We start from the raw sequence: 20,694 nt of genomic DNA, 5'->3' as shown, positions 1-20,694 counted from the left end.
ATTCAGAAAGAATGCAGTGGAAACACTGAACCATCATTCTCCCATGTCTTTTTAAATGTTCAGTGTTAAAGGCATGTCTATCCTGATTGCCACAGTTGACAACCAGAAGAGTCCATCGTAAAACATAACACTGTGGCAAAAAAAATGTTAACTACAAGCAACTCTGCATGGATGTCTAATGGACTAACGGTTTACCAGAAAACATTCACCAGCGATCGGGAGTAGTGCTGGATTGCCAGTAACAAAGGTGAAGAAAAAGAACTAAAAACTGTATTTTTTTCAGATCTTGGTATCCAGTGATGAGTCCTGCAACCACACAGGGGGGAGAATGAGGAAGTGGAGACAGAATCCTCCCCCAAATCCACCTTCAAACCAATCGTCTTTTAACACATCACAAGGAACACAGGACTGATTGGAGGAGATGCGCGTCCCTCACTGACGGCATCACAGGCCTGCAAGCACCCAGGAGACCACAGAGATCACCCTTCTGCTGGGAGCTGAAAAATCACACCCACACCCTTCGGTGGCGCTGTGCTGCCATGTGCAGAGTCCCGATCACGGCCCTGAGTGACAAATATTTCCACCAGTGCCCGTTTGAAATTCCACGGGAGTTATTTCACCACAGCAAATTATAAACTTACAGGCACGTTAAAAAAAGGAATGTAGCATTTGCAATTGTTACAAAGCAAGAAAAGGCAAACACATTTCAGATATCCACTCCTACACTTCAGTCAGTCTGCCAGTTCATATCAGATCCACAGCTTTCTGACCCATCAGAGCATGTGGACTCCACACAGACAGACACTTGCAGCTGGACTGGAACCCAGGACCCTGGAACTGTGTGACAGCAGTATGAAACACCACATCCCAGAGACGCCTGCATCATTGCCAGCTGGTCACTGCCAGCAAAAGCCAGTGCATCCTGTCCGAATGGATCACTATTTGCAGATGGAGGTGAGACATCGCTCACTGCAATAGTTTATCGACAGCTACCGCTCGAAGTGCAGCCGTCTGCAAAACTACTCTCGCTTGCAGGTAGTTCACTGTTGGGACAGAATGCACAGCAGTCAGGTGGAATAAAAAATTCACAATTCTAAATTGGAGATAAAATGAAGACTTTTTCTGTGGCGATTCTCATTTTAATTTTGCTGGCAAACTCGACTTCTAGTTCAAGGTCATAAACAACGACAAAAACGGAGGCTGGTTCTGCCGTGTTCCTACACGACACTTGCAGGAGCCACACAGACGCATGTTCGAATGCACACAGCACCTACAGCCCTGGCCGTCTGCAACAATGCCTGTATCCACGTCCTTACTAGGACTTCCTTGTGCACCCTGAAAACTCCGGTTCGCACCGACATCACGTGTTTAATGACACAACAAGAAGTGCACAGTACTTAGCCTCTCACCCTGTCGCTCGGGAACAGGGCTGATTTCAGATGGAAGTGGTGCTATATTTGCATGAAGGGTTAGGGATGTAGACTGCCCTGCCCTTGAGTACACAAAGTCACATTTTGCTGAACAAAGATGCTCAGAGCTCTGTAAATACACTGCCACCCTCCCAATGATACAGTCATCCGCACTGCTAACAAATGAGTTTTTAAAGTACACCAAGTCAAAGAGCACGCAGATTACTACTGAAATATTCAATCTCTTCAGTACAAAATATTAACCCCGCTCCAAATCTACAAGTCCGACACAGAAGACGCATGAAGACCGAGTTTCTCTTGAACACGCAGGTAGGGACAATGGGGAATTTCTATCCCCCTCTCCAGGGTCTCTGGATTACGCTGAGCCTCAGATGCTATCGAAGGACCCACAGCCGGGGAGCGGATTATTCTATTCCAGACGCTGGCGCCCCCTGTGAGTTGCTACACCTGCACAGAAAAACTCTCCCGAGTGTCGAGCTGAACCGCAGAGCGAACGGATCCTCATCCTTTGCAATTTGGAGCAGCTCGTATCAATGGTGCTGAGCGGCTCTAAACTGGTTCCACAGTCCAGGTGTGCGAAAAGAAACAGGAAAGCAGCCCGAAGCTATAAAAACAGGTTGGAACATCACAGCCCAAAACTGGTGTACACACACATTTTCAAGAGTTAAGAGAGAAACTCTGCTTATTCCCGAGCTTCTCTCATTCCCTCTTTGTGTTTCTCCATCGTATGTGACGGACTTCTCCAAACAGTGGGGAAAAGACAAAGCACTATCAAAGAGCCCACAAATCTTCCCGTCTGACAACAACGTGCCTGCTCCCAGGCACACTGGAAACCTTGCCTTCCGACCCGGAGCGTCTGCAGTGCTGAAGAAGAGCTGCTGATAAGAGCTGCGGGATCGCGATAATTAGGAATTTGAGCCCCCCCCTCGTTCCGAAATCTAATTAAACCTCTTCTTCTTGAGCCAGTCCCTCGAGGAGACAAGGTCAAGCCCTAGAAAGTTTAAAGTGGCACTTCAAACTCCTGCATCTCACAGAGCCAGCGCTGCAGGCTGGGACCCGGTACCTTTCAGCCGGGCCCTGCTGGGCCGGTGCAGCCCGGGCGCCGCCCCCTCGTCCTCGTCGATCGTCTGGCCCATGGACAGCAGGCCGAGGCGCCTGATTCGGAGCAGCCGGGGGGCGCCGTCCCGTGAAGGGGCCCCGGCCTCCAGCCCTGCGTCCCCGGACATCACCGCCGGCACCACTCTCTTCAGGAAATCCATTCTCAGGGCCCGGCCCTACGCATGCGGCGCTGCCCCGCGCTGGCCCGCTCTCCCTGCTCCGCGCGCTGCAGGCACCAGCGCACCTGCCCGCGATGCTCCGGAGAAACACAGAAAAAGAAACAGCAGCAGCAGCGGAGCGGCGGCTCAGCTTTCCAAGGTGATGTAATTGTGCGTATGGGTGGTGCCACGAAAGAGCAGGTCAAGAGCCAAGCGCTATCAGGGCAGGATTAGAACATGCTCCACTGGCAGGCTGGTGATAAACACCTGGGAAGGGAGCCAATCCAAACGGAGATGACAATGAGCTCCAGGAGCGCGGAGCGTCACGGCTGCGTCTGCGGATCTGCTGCCCGCGAAGGGGGAGTGAAGAAGAAGCGGGCGTTGGCGGTCCCAGCTGCTTTCGCTCGCTGAAAGGGGGAAGAGGCCGCGCCGGCTCCACAGGCAGAGGAGAAGGGTGTGGTGCTCCAGCCCTGCTGCTGCTGCGGCAGATAACAGTTATCATGGAGACAGGCGGCCGTGCTCGCCGCCTTCTCCCAGCGCGCCAGCTCCCACGTGCCCCGGGGACGAGCCTCCGCCTCCAGCTTCATTAACACGGAAACCTCCTTCTCTTCCCCCAGAAGGAGAAGCGCATTAAGAGTCTCTAATAACGAGCCTTCCCAGGGCGCAGCTCAAGCACGAGGGACCTGTGCTCTGGGCTCTGCCAGGCTGGGCTGCTCACGGGCGCCTGACAGCCTTCCTTGCACAGAGGGGCGGGAGCGGCCGAGGACCCGGGAAAGGGGGAAGCAGGACAGAGTGGGGACTGCAGGGATCCCGACTGCTTCCCAGCAAGAAAGCTGCTTCTGGGCCCCAGACTCGCCGAAACTGGGCCCGAGCATGGCTCCGGGCCTCCAGACCTATCGTGTAAATACCATCGGTTCCAGCAGCAGGGCCTTCGCCAAGGGGGGCAGCATCACCGGTTTCAATAGGAAGGAGCAGGCCTTCCCATTACCTGGATCAGAAACTAATCTTGTGGCTCTCAAGGCCAAGCATGACCTGCCTCTGCTGTGCTGTACACACTAAACAGGCTGGCCTTTCTCCAAAAGCGCTTAGTGTCTGGGCATGTTATTTACAGAGATGTAGAAAAAAAGAAAACGTCTCTTTCTGAAACAGATTTAGAAGTTTAGCTCAAGAAATGTGAACCACAACCAGCATTTGCCTGAATACAGGGGTAAACAAAATTATCTTGCAATAATAGAACATTGTACCTTAACTGCTTGCATTTATACAGCACTTTTCATCTTCTCAACGAATTATAAAATGCTGTTTACATCTTGGGTGGAACACCCGCAGCCCCAGATGAGCAGATCAGGTTGAAAAGTGAGATGCTGAATTGCTGGAAAGTGCCTCTGCAAACTCCAGAGCGATGTTAACATCAGCATTTTTAACCACAAATGAAAACTAATTACATAAATCGATCACCTTCTCGGAGCTCCGACAAGTCTAATTTTCACAGTTCATGCCTTTTTCCCTGTGATCACAAAGTGACTTTTAAAGGCCAGAGGAGAAGTCCAGCACTATTTGGCTGACACAACAGTACGCTGTATTCGGAGAACGGGCTGGTGACGCACGGCGATGGGCTGGCTGGGCTTCCGGTGACCCCAGCACACTGCAGAGAAGAAGGGAAGACCCAGTGTCAAGAACACACCCCTGGGCCCGGCCGGGAGTCTGACCAGCAAGCACAGTCAACACGAGCAGCACCGTGCTCTCCGTTAAAATGCAGCACCATCATCGTGACGTGTTCAGCTCAACAGCGTTCAGAGAAACGTAGGGATAAGCACTTCTGTGCACGTTTCAAACCGTTTTTTTTAACAACGGCGCTGAGCCAGTTAAATGTAACAGCAGCGATTTTTGAGCCAAAATCACAGACTCCTTTTTCCACAGTGCTGATTTCAGCATCAGTGCCGAATAGAGATGGCTTCATGTCATCCCCGGCTCTGCACTCCTCAGCCTCACCTGTAAATCACAGCACTGTTTGACATGCGATCGCTCCTCCACAGTCCCTCCACGCCCCTGCGCGGGCCAGGAAAATCACAAACTGCCTCGATGCAAATAAATAAAGGGCTTTATGAATGGGCGTTTTCACATTACTGACGATGCTTCTTGGGAAATGACCCACTTCCTTATTACTTTATATGTTGGCCTCATGTTCCCTGGGAAAATTTAAATCTAATAATTGTCTGTTCCCTAAAGGAACATTAACCATAACATATTTGAGGAAGAGAAAAAAAATGAAACTGGCACGGCTTGAATTACCTCTTTGAGCCGCAGACAGATATCGGCAGGGCAGACTCTACCCCAGTGCCGTCGCTGCAGCTCATCTCATCGGAAGAGCGTCACTCCTGCCCGACATTTCCCGGCAAAATAACCACCAGCCGATCATTGACGGCCCGAGGGACGAGACGAGGCCCGCTGGCCTTCTGCGTCACCGGGGGCCACAGGAGACGGCCCCCCGGGCCCCGGTCTCGCACAGGCGCGGCAGCGCGGTGGGCCAGCAGCATGGCGCTCAGCAGGACACGAGAGGGGAGACCGCTGCCGAGGAGGAGATCGCAGCTACAGAGCTCGGCAGGCTTTCAACAGAGACTCAGTACTTCTGAAAGGAGGGGTCAGGATGTACTTAAGAGGGTTGTCGATACCTTCAATGTTTTCACACTCGCTCAGCGGGGAGGAACGGAAACCTGACCCCGACAGTTTCGCGGCTCCGTTTCAGCAGAAGGGCTCCCGCGGGCCGCACCTCTGCCTCAAGCGGAGCTCCGCGAGGCCCGTTAGTGAAGCCGGTCCAGAGTTCTTCTACACATCAGGAACTGGCTTTCACTCGCCAGCAAACACCCCCTGTCCTCTGGTTCGACAAGCAAGGGGGGAAAACCAAACAAACGGTGCATGTCATGCAGGAACCAATACGTCAATATTGCAGTCAAAGTACTGTAATTCCGAGTGAAAGCTCATTTGGGCCACTTAGCCAGGAGCGCTAGGGTAAGAAAGCAACCAAGCAAGCATGGCCTCCCATAGAATTCGAAGAAGTGATTCTCTGTGTGTTATCATTTTCATGATCCTGGAGCCGACGGGAACAGAGTCTAGTCTTTGGAGCAAAAAAGTATTTTCACTTACAAAACTGGGTCATTAAGCACATGCTGCAGCTCTCCTCCCCTGTTCAAACAACACCAAACAATCATCACGCATTACCGTTGAGTCACCTTAGATGTACCCTGGGTTAAACCCGCTCCTCAGACCTGTTTCAACCCGTTGTCTAAACCTTCCTGTAACAAAGCATTCCAGCACTGCTCATCTCACGCGATTACAGAACCATTCGAAACCGAAATGAAATCCATGTCAGGTTGATGAGCCCTTATGATCTGCATACATAGGCAGATCATGGACTCCCCAGCTGAGCAGGTCGATCACAGTTTTAGGACTGTGGACTGGGCCCACAGCTGGCGAGGGGTCCGTCGCTATGCCCGTGGCTGGGCCCACAGCTGGAAATCTTCAGATAGTACACATAATCCCATTTTCAAGCCTGTCAAACCCATTTACACTTTAAAACTGCCGTTTCACTGGGAATGGTGCGGAGAAGAACGTCTTCTGGATTTCTTACAGCAAGATGTCAGATGCCATGTGCACACATCAAACACCAAGAACCAGTTTTAACCAGAGGATTAAAAATAGCAGGAGGTTTATCGAGGGCGTACGCTTCTGATCAGGAGGCAGCGGTTGTTTAAACCAGTCACGTAGGTGCCATTCAGCTCAGGTCTGCAGGCCCCATGGCTGTTGAAACCTTGCAAAGCATTTACAGCACATAAAAACGTTAGAACCGGACCACGTGAAAAGCACTTTAAATGCAAACAGTAGGTACAAAGGAATTACAAGGTCTAATAGATTACTTCAGGTATAAGAAGTCTTGCTACTTGCCTAACACTTTTAAAAAAAACTCTTTTGTTCTGAGATCACACTCCTAATTAATTCAAGTGGCTCAAAGATACATAACAGGGTGAGGGACTGCGATGTGTTCAATCTCTGTGCATCTCTGGCCAACTCACTTACTCACTGCCATTACATCCGCAGCTCTGCAGACCAAGAAACACACACACACAGACACAGCCACTGGAAGCAGAGTGGATGCTTCATCTACAAGGAAACGCCAAACCTTCAACAAGTCAGGTCTTTCAAATCAAGAGGCATTTTTTGCCTTGTTTCAACTGTCAATAAACACGGAAAAAATAACATAGGTAAAAAAACAGAACACCAGCAGTGAGAAGTGTCAGGAATGCAAAAATGCTTTCACTGAAATTACCCAGTTGTTAAAAGTTACCACTGAGCCTTTACATTATTTAATCAATCTGCTGCACAGTACTGGATCTCTAAAACCTCTGTACATTCTGTCTGCCGAGTGTTTCATACAACTAAAAGCAATATTTGATTTAGTATCATTAACGTAATTTCAGTGCTCATGATGTATTTTCAGTGCTACAGTTGACAGAAAAATATGTTTTGATTTAAACTTATTTGAAGTCAAAGTATGTTGTATTACTGAACCCTCTTTCACGGCTCAGAATGCAGACACCTCTCTTCGGTCAGATGAGCTGCTCTGAATGAAATACTAAATCAATCCATACCTACAGAACCCAAACCATTTTTGCTGAGGCTGCAATGTTCTCTGTGAGGAGACGGATTTATTCAGAAAGTGCTGATGATATCCGAGCAGAGAGCAGCCGGGAGAGCGCAGTCGTATCCAGGAGGAACCAGACACGTTCCAGGGATCAGTCAAGAAAACAGCCCAAGGCAAGAAAGCGCCAGGGTCAAGCTCAAGTTTGTTTATTCACAGCGCAATGAAATGCTTACTTGCATGTTTTCCTCACTTGACAAATAACACAACGATGACGTAGAAATGACACCACAAGGTGCTGGAGATCATTAAGCAGCGTTCAGATGGCAGCAGTGTGCAAAATGCAAGTAATGGCACTATTCTGAGTTCAGTGAAAAGAGCAGGGGAGAGTTAGTTGCCGTAGGAGGACTTAAGAGGTGGAGTCTAACGGCTGTGGGAAAGAGGCTTGCTTTTAAATCGAGAGGCCCGGACGTTTCCACCCCTTCCTTCTGGCAGACGATTCAGAAGAGAGACAACTGCGGGCGAGGTGAAGATGGAGTGGACAGAGGGGGTTCTGTACCAGTGAAGGACTGGGCCTCTGACGGCTCCCTGCGGGCCACAGTCCCCTACTCACTACCAGCGGCCCCAAGAGGCGACAACGAAAGACGCCGCGATGCTGAAGCCCTCTGCTCCGCTTTCAGAGAAGATCCTTCTAGGACCGGGGAAGACAAAAATAACGCCTGCCGTGACACACTCCAACGCCGGAGCTTTCCGAGAGGCAGGCCGCGCTCAGGCCGCTGTGCCGGGACACCTGTCTCCGCGATTTCCCCGCAGCGCAGGGCCACCGGGGCGCCTCTCGCTGCGCAGGGGACGGCGGGGGCCAGGCGGAGCAGCAGGTCGGTCAGCCTCTCCTCACCGGGTCCAGCCCGTGAGCCAGAGCCGCCTGCAGGCCCGCGGGGGGGGAGGTCTGGGGGGCCTGCAGGCCCGCGGGGGGTGAGGTTTGGGGGGCCTGCAGGCCCGCGGGGGGTGAGGTTTGGGGGGCCTGCAGGCCCGCGGGGGGTGAGGTTTGGGGTCCTGCAGGCCCGCGGGGGGTGAGGTTTGGGGGGCCTGCAGGCCCGCGGGGGGTGAGGTTTGGGGTCCTGCAGGCCCGCGGGGGGTGAGGTTTGGGGGGCCTGCAGGCCCGCGGGGGGTGAGGTTTGGGGGGCCTGCAGGCCCGCGGGGGGTGAGGTTTGGGGTCCTGCAGGCCCGCGGGGGGTGAGGTTTGGGGGCCCTGCAGGCCCGCGGGGGGTGAGGTTTGGGGGCCCTGCAGGCCCGCGGGGGGTGAGGTTTGGGGGGCCTGCAGGCCCGCGGGGGGTGAGGTTTGGGGTCCTGCAGGCCCGCGGGGGGTGAGGTTTGGGGTCCTGCAGGCCCGCGGGGGGTGAGGTTTGGGGTCCTGCAGGCCCGCGGGGGGTGAGGTTTGGGGTCCTGCAGGCCCGCGGGGGGTGAGGTTTGGGGGGCCTGCAGGCCCGCGGGGGGTGAGGTTTGGGGGGCCTGCAGGCCCGCGGGGGGTGAGGTCTGGGGGTCCTGCAGGCCCGCGGGGGGTGAGGTTTGGGGGGCCTGCAGGCCCGCGGGGGGTGAGGTCTGGGGGCCCTGCAGGCCCGCGGGGGGTGAGGTCTGGGGGCCCTGCAGGCCCGCGGGGGGTGAGGTTTGGGGGTCCTGCAGGCCCGCGGGGGGTGAGGTTTGGGGTCCTGCAGGCCCGCGGGGGGGGAGGTCTGGGGGGCCTGCAGGCCCGCGGGGGGGGAGGTCTGGGGGCCCTGCAGGCCCGCGGGGGGTGAGGTTTGGGGTCCTGCAGGCCCGCGGGGGGTGAGGTTTGGGGGGCCTGCAGGCCCGCGGGGGGTGAGGTTTGGGGGCCCTGCAGGCCCGCGGGGGGTGAGGTTTGGGGTCCTGCAGGCCCGCGGGGGGGGAGGTCTGGGGGGCCTGCAGGCCCGCGGGGGGGGAGGTTTGGGGTCCTGCAGGCCCGCGGGGGGGGAGGTCTGGGGGGCCTGCAGGCCCGCGGGGGGGGAGGTCTGGGGGGCCTGCAGGCCCGCGGGGGGGGAGGTTTGGGGTCCTGCAGGCCCGCGGGGGGGGAGGTTTGGGGTCCTGCAGGCCCGCGGGGGGTGAGGTTTGGGGGGCCTGCAGGCCCGCGGGGGTTGAGGTTTGGGGGGCCTGCAGGCCCGCGGGGGGGGAGGTCTGGGGGCCCTGCAGGCCCGCGGGGGGGGAGGTCTGGGGGCCCTGCAGGCCCGCGGGGGGTGAGGTTTGGGGTCCTGCAGGCCCGCGGGGGGTGAGGTTTGGGGGCCCTGCAGGCCCGCGGGGGGTGAGGTTTGGGGGGCCTGCAGGCCCGCGGGGGGGGAGGTCTGGGGGGCCTGCAGGCCCGCGGGGGGTGAGGTCTGGGGGCCCTGCAGGCCCGCGGGGGGTGAGGTTTGGGGGGCCTGCAGGCCCGCGGGGGGTGGAGGGGGGGGGTACAGTGGCAGAGAAGCGAGAGACCAACAGCTGCTGGAGCTCACGCTGCTCGATTCACGTGGGACATGTTTCACCTTCACAAAGCTGGAGCGTTCTCGTGATCTGGACATTAGCCACTGTCCCTTATTTTTATTTTTGGGTTAAAAGAGGCCCCCCGTCTGGGCGAACAGCAGGAAACATGCCTCGTATCAGGACGATTTGGTCATCTGCGCTTGCACAGGAAGTGCTGGCTTCCCCGAGCCGGAGGCCCTGGGACACCGCAGCGGAGGGCGCTGAGAGGGCTGAGGCTGCCCTCTAGGGGCAGGAAACTGCGCTGCACGAGTGGAGAGAAGTGCTCAGCGAGGGAGCAGGTCGCAGAGCACTGCCCCTGCTGGTTAACTTCCACATGCACTTGATGAAAACCTGCGCAAGGATGTCGAAAGCCTCTTACTTGAATGCCTCTGTATTTATAATGTATCTGTCTGTACAAGAACATCGCTGTGTAAATGTATTTTCAATCCATGCCCACTGTTATGTTTCACCATCAGCTTTTAAACATACAGACTGTCAGTCTGTGAGAACAGTGGATAACAGTGGCAGCCGGCACCAGGAACACCACTGACGTGCGGCATGCTTGTCCCTGACCAGGTCCGCCAGCCCAGGAGAGGTCCAGCGGGCTCCCTGCTCGCCGCCGGCTCGGCAGATCGCCGCGCGCCCCAGTGTCCTGACCAGTCCAGAAGCCCTGCGGCGGAAACCGTCTCCTCCTGCTCCCGGACCGAAGCTCGAGCTCCGCAGGAGGGCCCAGGGCAGCACAGGCCCGTTCTGAGCAACCTCTCATTCCAGATGCCCCGCTCCCCTCCCCACAGTCCTGCCGTAGGCTGGGCCAGGTTTCCGAGGAGCGAAGCCGACCTCGTTAAGCATCGCGCGGATGAAACCGCAGCCGACCCGAGCCCGACACCTGCCCGGCCCTCCGCCGTCCGACGCGTGGCGGGGCCTCCAGGAGACATCCTGACGCGCCTTTCGCTCGATTTTCAATCACGATTCCCCTCTTTCTGAATTGTTGGCCAGCAGGATACTGCACGATGATCCGAGTGGGGATTTGTGAAATTAAAGTTACGCAAAGGATGTTCACAGCGTTTGTTGTGCTTAAATAAATGTTCTGAAACGGAACACAGCAGGCACTGGCACTGGCACCGATACCAGAAGGGAGAATAATTAAAAGGCCAATCACAGACGCATTAAATCTCTTCTACACGCTTCTCTATTTAAAAGATTTCTGAGCATTACGGTTTGCTCTAATGGAAAGGAAAACGTTTAAAAGAGGTGCATTTATACCATTTTATATTGACTTGCTTAGAAACAAAATTAGAAAGTTTAAGAGGGCAAAAAACGCATTTATTTTACAGAAACACACACAGTGCAGGGTGTATATCTGAAAATGTATCTTTGAGCGCTGTGAACTACAAGAGAACTAAAACAGCTTCCTGAGAGAAGGAAAAGTGAAACTCTTTGGATTTAACAGAAATGAGCAGAGACTTAAAAACCTCATCTGATTCAACCGAGACCGCTGGTTTGAGGTCTGACACTACCGATGGCCAGCAGGCCCCACAGCACAGTTGCACGAAAGGCAGAGTTTTTGTAAACAGCAGGCAGGGTGACAACCCCGCCGAACAAGCAGGAACAATGCTCTCGGCGAGTCCAGCCAGATCCCAATCTACAAGAATGTGGAAGAGGAAATGGTCCAAACAATGCTGGATTTCTACCCCACTGCTATCAAGAGGAGCACCGCGCACACAGGCGTGAGAAAGCAGGAAGAAAAAAGGTGGCTTCTACTCACCACAGACAGCTTCAGCACTAAGCGACGTCTAATTATGTAAGTGACAGCCGACTTCAGCAGCCTGGGCTGTCAAACCATCATTTCCTCCTAATTTTCTCACAGACGAGTGATAACTTCACTTAAAAAACGCATCTCGTAAGCACCTCCCATAGGAGTCTGCAGTTTCTGGTGAGCAGACGTGTAGGCCTGGACAACACAGGCCCACACTGAACGTTCTGGTTTGTGCCCCAAGCTCTGTCCACGACACGGCGCTGCTCCAGGCTCAAGAGGTCCGGCTCCTCCAGCCCCTCGCTGAAGGACGTTCCTGAATCCAGCTTCAAGAATTCTCTTCCGAGAGATGCAATCTGGTCGGTCAAAACAAAAATCGCCTGGCATCTGAACAGCTGCAAACTAACTATTCCTAGACTCTTGATAATTGATATAAACCTGGATGCAGTGGCCTCAGTACAGATCCCTGAGGCCTAATTACATCACCACAAATCCTGCCTTCACCACTGATCTGTACCCTTTTATTACATTAACAAATTCTCCACCCAAATACACACATCTAACTCCGCTTTATCAAAGGCTTACTGTAGATGTGCTCCGTCTGCATCCAGTGCAGTCCACTGTCACGTCACTCGCCTTGTGTGCGCTGGACAACATTCTACACATGAAAGTCAAGTCTTGCAAATGAGCTTCCTGCTCAGAAGCCTCAGGGCTGACGCATCAAGGGCAATCTGGTGCTTTGAGCCTCACAAATATCAGGTAGTAGCATTACTGCACAGACAAACAGGGGAACGGACAGCAAGTATGACTTACAGAGGCTGCAGTATTTGCCTATTCAGTGGTGAACGCCTAACTCACTAAGACGTTTAGCTGTGCCATGAGATAGTTGTGAAATATGTTTGTGCAAGTATTTCTGAAAGCAGCTCAGAACCTGGCAGCGTGTTTGGTAAGAGGCGTGCTGATAGTTGCACTGTGATTGATGATCTTTGCCCCTGTGATGTCCCTTCAGCTCCCAAGGCTCAGCACAGCAAAGTTAACAATGATCTTCTGTGCTCAGAAACAAAGGGCTCAGAGCCACAGCCTCCCTATTCATCTCAACTTTTCAACTTTCTGCAAGGTTTCCTTCATCACTAGCTACAGCCAAGTAGGAACAGACAAAACATCCACTTCAAAAACTTCATTTCACTTATTTTCAAAAATATTCCAAAAACATGCCCTTAGCACTCCATTAAATAAGTTATTTTTGCACAAAAATGGGGCCTCACTGTCTCATGTGACATCTTTAAATTTAAATCAAAAGAAGTTATGTTAATATTGTATAAACACTATTAAGGCCTCATTAAGAACAGTGTGCCCAATTTTGGTCACCACAAATAATATTGCTGTTCTGGAATCCATTCATCCAACAATCTGAGAATTAAAGGAATGTCTTGCACTGACAGAGTGTTCAGGACTAACACGGCTCAGCTCCTACAGACAGAAGTGTTCAGAACCCCCAGAGGCACCGACAAAGCCAACCCAGAGGACTTCAGAATAAAAACTGAGCGCACAGCTCATTAAGGCACTTGAACTGAAAGGTCATGTAGACAAAATAAGTGGCAAAGTTAGTTTTTACTTTACTAGTTATGGAGAAAGTTAATCCTTTTCATGACAAAGAAAGAAAAAGAAATACTTGTCATTTTCACAGCTTTGCACTTTGAATTAATTTTCTAATTTTAACCCATCCTGTTAATATACAGCAAGCAAGACAGGAGAAGGGGTTCTTCCCCACCCCTGTGTTATGTCCATTTTTGTAACAGTGCAGAAGTGACCTGCGCAATCTACAGCACGAACAAATTAGAACGAGCAGAGAACCCTGATTGACCCTGCAATGAAACTGACCTAAAGAAAACCCTAATCATTTAACACACGATAATTATACAGTATCCTCTTCTAACAAGCAAGATACATGGCCATTTGATGATTGATGCATTGAAGAGAAAGCTGGACCACTGACTGACATGAAATAAGACCAAAGCCCAGCGCTGCGATCTCTGCGGATAGCAACAAAAGAAATGAGGGGAAATAAAGCAGCCTGTTTCTGCAACACCCTGAAACAGACCAGGCAAGCCCAAGTTGCAGGAATTTCCCCCAAAACCGGGCAGAGAATTTCCCGGAAAATCAAAGAGCAGAGCTCGGAAACTCTTTCAGCTCGGCTGAAGGGGGATTTTAATGCCAGCGGGTTCATGTTCAACGCCCTGTGGCCATATCAATAGGTCTGCCAATTCTTCAAAAGGATTGAAGAAGTCAGTTGCTCTTGGAAGCCAGAAAAAAAAATATTATCAAATGCAAATTGGCTGCAATGGGCTTTAACCCACTACTTTCCCAGACACTCTTACTGGTATGAAAGAAACGGGAACCTGCATCTTCAAACCACTCTGTCCAATTCAGGGACATAGCAGAGCCTGGCCTATCCCTGCAAGCAGCAGGCGCAAGCAGGGTCCACCCTGGATGCAACGCCAGTCAAACACTACAAATAGGAACAGAATAAGAAATTAAAGATTTACAGAACTTTGAAGAAATTCTAAAATTAATTAAATCCATGAACGCACAACTAAATGACTTCTGCGAGAGATGCGAAGAACTTCAGATCGGAATATAAAACACCACATTACAGAAAATAAACTATTTAACACCGGCCCACCTCCGACGCAATATCTATAAAGCTCCTTAAATGAAGAAACACAGCACTGCTAGGTTCCATGCATAATGTCATTCATTTTAATCCACACAAATTCCTGTAAAACTCAGTGATCCTCAAACAACTTCATTTACCAGAGTTCCACTTGCTAAGCTTAATTTTCAGCTCTATAATGTCTAATAAAAAGTCCTTGCAGACTGTGCACACCCACATTTCTCTTTCATCATCAAGGGCGGCTACAGTCAGCATTACTCCCCCACCACTCCGCCGGCTGAGAACAATAATCATGTCCAAGCAAAAACTACGTTCCTTCAAAATAAGCAACTTCTGCCTGGCTGAGTTCAGTTCTCAGGTCCGCGTGACTCTCTGGAGAACTTGCGGACACTGTCTGAAAACCGAACGACTCTGTGATGCCCCCTGGACGTCGAGCGTGAAGGCAGACAGCTCAGGTCGTGCTGATCAGCGAGTGCAGCCCAATGCAATCAGTCTCCACCTCCCAAGTCCATCCCAAACCTGAAATCATCCCCCAGGGCGTGACCTCCTCTGAGCTCCACTGATGCCCAGTGAGCCAAAGTCTGCTGAGCATAGACTACTGCTAAAAAGGGTGACAAAACGCAGTCAAGCAATTATAGACCAACAGCTCCATGCCAGGGAAGTTAACAAAAACAATAATTAGAATTACAGCAGAGCGTCATCTGTATGGCAACAGGGTTCGAGGTGGAATTAGAAAAGTCAGATTTTGTTTAAAGAACATTTAGAGTTCAAAGAACTTTCTAACAAGGAGCAACAGTGACAGAAAAAGAATTATTAAAGCATTTGGATGGCTCTTGATAAAGTACATCATTAAAATATTAGTTCTTAAACTGCGGGCATTAGGCATAAAAGAGCTCATGCTTTAAAATGAGAAATCAAATCATAAATAGGTTTAAAAAAAAGATGCAGATCTGTTTACAGATAAGCTGTAAATGTTCAAACTGGGAAGTACCAAAGGGGTCTATATTAAGAACACAGATCTTTGTAATTTCTATCAGTGATCTAGATTCTGGTGTAGTTAGTAAACTAGTCAAGATTCAGATGACCACAACAGGAGTATTAGCAAACACTACAAAAGATGCAAATGAAATCCAAAAAGATAAAATTCACAACTGGACCGGCACCTGGCAGATAATGATTTATACAGTAGAGATAAATTCAAGTAGCAAAAACAAACTATATATATTTATATTAAGATGGAAAACACCAAGCCTGAAATAGCCATGTATGAGAACAAAGCTCAGGTGATAATGCTGACACATCATTTCATCTTCCCGACCAGGGGTGGGCAGTCCTGATCCCAGAGGGTCACTGCGACTGCTGAAGGTCTCTTCAAGAAGTAACACCTGAAGAACTCAAAGAAGCTGGTCAATCAGTCCCATTAAGCCAGTAATGAGCTGATTTAGCTCATTAAGAGGTAAGCTGGAAAGAAAATCTGGAAACACACCAGCCCTTAAAGACCAGGACTGCCCACTGTTCCCAACACCTGGGAAGGCAGTAAAAAAGGCAAAGCATTAAAACACAATGTAAAACATCACAACTTAAACCAAGGCCTGCTATGCTAACATTGTACAGATGCACAGGCAAGCCATCTGCATCTTGACTAGAATATTGTGTAAATGTTGGTCACAAGGTTAATACAAAAGATGCTGCTGTGCTGTAGACATGCTAGAAAAAAATTAACCTTTTTATTTTTGACCAGAGAAGACAAGTGTCCAAGTATTCAGAATCCTCAAGAACATTAACACACAAACTCACTGGCCAGGATCGGCACTGACACATGAACCTGGAGGACACACGTGTAAACTACAAGAAAGTGCGTTGAAAACTGACAAAACGAGGCACTTTACACTAAGGGTGGCGGGAGTCTGGAGCAAGAGCTGGGAACATGGAGCGGAGGAGGAAGGTAAGTTTGGCTAAATGTCACAGACTCATCCAGAAGTAAACAACGTCACTTCTGCCCAGTGTACAGTACAAGGCTTCAGCTCTGGGTAAACACCATTGTTGATATGGGCTCGTGTGCAGTTACTGGTGTTAGCAGTATTTCTGCTAACACACCATAGATTCTCTGAACAAACATTCTGATTAGCAACCTGCGTCTTTTATACTCAAAGTTTTAATATTCCCTTTATACTAAATTACACCCAACTGAATGACTGATTAAATTATAACTGCTTTAGCTGAACTTACAAAATTCAGAATTTGGCAAATTAAAAGCAGGCCTGTATCTCATGATTATGTGATTAACACAGATGCCTCTTTTTAAATTGAAGCTCCTGTGTTCCTAGGGAGCTTTGGTAAGTAATGTGCATCTGTGCAAAAGTCAGTAAGCTGAGGGGAAAGAGCACAAATGACAGATTCCGAGAACAAAACAAAAACACCATTAGCAGCTGATTCCAAACAAAACAGCCTTAATGAAAACATAAGTGTTTTGCGATGATCCATTCAAGCAACCGAATATAATTTTGACAGATCCAGCAAAAAGGAGAACAAAAGCGTTGCGTTGGCGAACAGCTATTTTTCTCAACTAAAACTTAAACCTTGGGCATCTAAAAAGAAAAGAGCCACACAGCAAGTTACTGTATAAAGCCTACAGACGTACAGAGCAGCAAACACTTTCTACTATGTGTCCCATCTACAATATTTTATATAACAAGGCTCTTATAGCGCACAGCCCACATGGCCATTGCTTGAATGCTCACTCAGGAATTACGTTTTTAACCTTGAAGCTGGTTTAAAAGATTACAGATCCAGATTCACTGACATATGCATCATCAGACCCCAAAACATTCATCAAGCCACATGCATCGTGACCAGAAAGGTGAAACAGGCTTACAAGCATCTGCAAAATGTGTCCCCCGCGCCAGCCAACTCTAAGGCTAACTTAGGCCCCACCTGACAAGAGAAACTCGTTTCGCACTTACAGTACAACGTCTTCCAAACCAGCTCGTGAGGACTACACACGAACATCTCCCGATGACAAAACACGAACAACATGCAAAGGCTAGCTTTCCCTTTATTTCAGCAGCCTCGCGCCGCCACAAGAAGTCACTTGTTTCCTCTTCCAGCTGAACAATGGGAAAACCAGTAAGTCAAGGGAAACACACTCCTCCCTTGCAAAACCTGCAATTCTTTTTTAACACAATCGGAACACAGCTTCCTAATCATGGCATAACACCAAACCAGCATCGAGCGAGAGGCGAATATGACTATAAAAGGCAACAGTGTCCCGGGAGCTTATAAATGTCTCAAGCAGTGCTAGAACATGTCACAACCCTCAGCCCTTCTCTGCGTCCTCTCTCCAGAGTCAAACACACACACAAGTGAGCTGGTTTCAACCAGCATTACTGTGGTCTGCATGGGAGTCTTTTGAAAGCCACAAGGCAAAGAAAGAGAATCTATGAACCTCTCCTAACAATGGGAGAAAGGCTGTCCTTCATGCTCAGCTGTGGCTGATGTCAGTGTGCCCCTGCCTGTGCCCAGACCTGCCGCCAGAGACCGCCCCTGCCAGGAACACCAGTCTCTTAGCACTGGCCAGAAGCAGCACCTTCTCGCCTCTGAGCTCATGAGAGGGCCCATGCGGCGCAGGCACAGTTTTTCGCCTTCGCTTTCCGCTATTATTCTGAGACAGCTACTGCAGATACTTATTAGTTTGCTTCACATCAATCAACTGGGCAATCAGATTTGAACCCTCGTGGGGCTCTTTTCTGTTTAAATATCGGTGTTTCCACATACACCCCTCTGTCTTTTGCATCTTGACACTAACCCAGCATCTGCTGTGGTAGATCTCTCGCACTCACGCCAGGGCAGTACGTTCTCGTCAAGACGTTCCCGACCTCTACCGGAGGGAGGAGCAGGCCCGCGGGCCCGGAGAGCTGCAGTCGAGCACGTCTTACAAGCCTCCCCTAGGACCATGGTTTGTAAAGACTGAAGCGGAAAGTCCCACGTGCTCCAATTCAGGAAGCCCAGCGCTTCAGTTAAGGCAGGCATGGACTGCGATGGTCACCGAGAGCCACATGCTGTCGATGTGTTAACTTGAAGTGATCTCCAGACTACCTCACTGCAGCTCATACAAAGGCACAAAAGAGAGGAGCCAGTCAGCCCATTGAGTCCAAGTGGCTCATTGATGCAAGAACCTCATACAGGAAAGTAACCAGGGTATCAGCTGCAACAACATGGCTGGGAGACTTGTTCCACCCACCCGCTGTCCTTTAGGGAAAGAAGTGCTTCCTGTTTTAAATGCTCTATCACACACAGTTTCCAGAAAAAAACTGGAGTCAAAACCACCAATGCAGCCTTAGCAGAGAGCATTTCGCCCTCAGGCACACAGACAAGGACCTGATTTGCAAACTACATGTCACGCAAGAAAAGGTGAAGTTCCCACTTCATCATGGCACAATTAAAAGGCCACACTACTTCTGCTTAGCCTTAGATCATGGAGAAACAGGCAACACCGACGCATTTTATGGGGGTGAAGAGGAACTACAATCCCATTCAACTCCAAGACGAATCCCTGACAGGATACGCGTACTATCACAACTCAACCTGACCGAGCTGCCAATGTAACAGCATGGCTACCCCGCCCCAAAAACGCCAGGTCCCATTTCATCACCTCAGGCCCTCTGGAAGTGAACTGCGTTCGGAGGAGTCGGCGTGCAGGGTAACGGCCTCGTTTCGGATCCTTTCCCACGCCTGAGTTCCATAGAGAGAGGCCACAGGAAGGCAAGCCCAGCACTCCAGAGAGGCACCTCCAAGAATCTACACGGGGAGACAAAGACGAAACACAAAATCACCTCGTGAACAATCGCGCACCTGTCAGGGTGGGCCATAGCTGCTTGGCTCAGGCTTACAGACAAGACCATGTTACCGTGCTTAGTTATGGGTCTTCAGTTTCATTAGCATGATTAATAATATGAAGTATGAAGATCATAATATGCAGATCAGCACAATGTGAATGTGATAAACTTAGAGACTAATTCAAGGGTCTCCAATTGTGCTTACTGGTAGACTACAATCCCAAGCACTTATTATAATGTATTGCAGTCGCAATTCAGTAAAAAAAGTTTACAGTATAACTTTGCCAGTAACAGTATTGTGGCTGAGGAAGTACATTTATTTACCACCTGCTTATAGTGACATTAATGATGGAACACTGCTGATATTACAATAATGAAATACTCAAACCTGCACTGCGGGACAGCTATCCCCACTGCAATCAAGACACTTGCATTAATATGTGTGAATGTGAAGAACCAGGCTCTCCACCTACAAGTGAAACAACCCCAATTCTAGGACCAATGAAATCGGCTGCTTCACATCAGACTCTCAACGCTACGTTGTTCGGCCTCTTTAAAAACAAGAGTTCCTGCAGAGTAATGCAGACACAATGACAAGGGCAATTAATGCTGACAGGAGCACAATGATCCACTGCACGAATCGGAGACAATATCGCAAAGTCAGGCTGCGCGATCTCCTCTCTAGAATGCAGTGAGTGACGTCTTCATTACGCGGATGCTTGCTCGTCTTTAAAAGCCAGTAATTAAACCCTTAGGATGATCACATGGCTTTATATTCACAGACACTTCAAGACAGGGTGCAATGTTACCAATACTAATAACTGTCAATTTCTCTCTTTAATTAAGCATTAAATCATTGCTAAATACTGTTGCTTAATTAGTTGTGAAGAGTTTTTTTGTAAATACAGTGCCTTAAGTAATTTTTCTACAGTTCTTAATATGAAAATGAAGTGACACCTTTTAAATAGCCACATATAAAACCTAATTTGCAAGGAGTCTCCCTAACAAATCAGTAACATCGATCTGTTAGCACTGAACTGTTCACTCGGTCAGATCAATGGCAGGGCTAATGATCCGCTCATCAGTATTAAAATTGTGCGCCGGTCAATAAGAACATTAAAATTGCAATGCTTAATTTTAGAATTAATTTATTTCACTTTAAGATCAATTTTAAAACCCTGTCCTATGTCAAAGTGTCCCAGTGAACGTAGTCTCTAGCTCACCCTATAAATATCTGTGTGGGTTAGTGTGCACCCGAGAAAAACATTTTACAACAATCACTAGCATAGCAGCATTTACATGTAAACCAACATATTGGGAATACACATTTATTGGTTAAAACCATTCTACAATATTCAGCAAACGCACACACAAGCTCAATTTAACTTTTAAAAAGGAAATCATTGAAGTACTGAAACATGCTTCAATTGTCCCCTGGGGGTGAGAAGGAGAAACTGCTGGTGTTCTAAAACAAGCAGATTCATTCCTCTCCCCTGTGTGATTCCTGTACTGCAGTGTCACTCATAGTGCTGAAGCATGTCTGAGAGAAACACCTCCTTGACAATTACATTACAATAACAAACCTGTCCATTCAGCACAGAA

At 49.9% G+C, this 20,694-nt stretch overlaps 1 protein-coding gene and 1 long non-coding RNA gene across 14 annotated transcripts in view; one reads left to right on the top strand and one right to left on the bottom strand.

Moving 5' to 3' along the window:
- fryl (furry homolog, like) overlaps nucleotides 1-20,694 on the bottom strand; it is a 127,737-nt gene that overhangs the window by 92,939 nt on the left and 14,104 nt on the right. For 7 of the 13 annotated variants that reach the window (XM_088632147.1, XM_088632928.1, XM_088632088.1 and 4 more), the window contains 2 exons: nucleotides 18,909-19,054; nucleotides 2,494-3,162 (listed from right to left, as the gene is read on the bottom strand). In XM_088632147.1, coding sequence (XP_088488273.1) covers nucleotides 2,494-2,689 — 196 coding nt within the window. In that variant the 5' untranslated portion in view covers nucleotides 2,690-3,162; nucleotides 18,909-19,054. Of the gene's footprint in view, nucleotides 1-2,493; nucleotides 3,163-17,220; nucleotides 17,342-18,908; nucleotides 19,055-20,694 lie in introns of those variants that run through there. The other 6 variants (XM_088632324.1, XM_088632517.1, XM_088632873.1 and 3 more) reach the window with 4 other exon arrangements.
- LOC148677450 (uncharacterized) lies at nucleotides 6,865-10,883 on the top strand. Its single transcript, XR_015937877.1, has 2 exons — nucleotides 6,865-8,197; nucleotides 10,407-10,883. It is a non-coding gene; the product is annotated as an uncharacterized LOC148677450 (long non-coding RNA).

This window comes from Lepisosteus platostomus, chromosome 1 (genome assembly GCF_059453375.1).
Source record: "Lepisosteus platostomus isolate fLepPlt1 chromosome 1, fLepPlt1.hap1, whole genome shotgun sequence".
In the NCBI taxonomy this organism is placed as follows: domain Eukaryota; kingdom Metazoa; phylum Chordata; class Actinopteri; order Semionotiformes; family Lepisosteidae; genus Lepisosteus; species Lepisosteus platostomus.
This window is presented reverse-complemented; position numbering and strand designations above follow the sequence as displayed.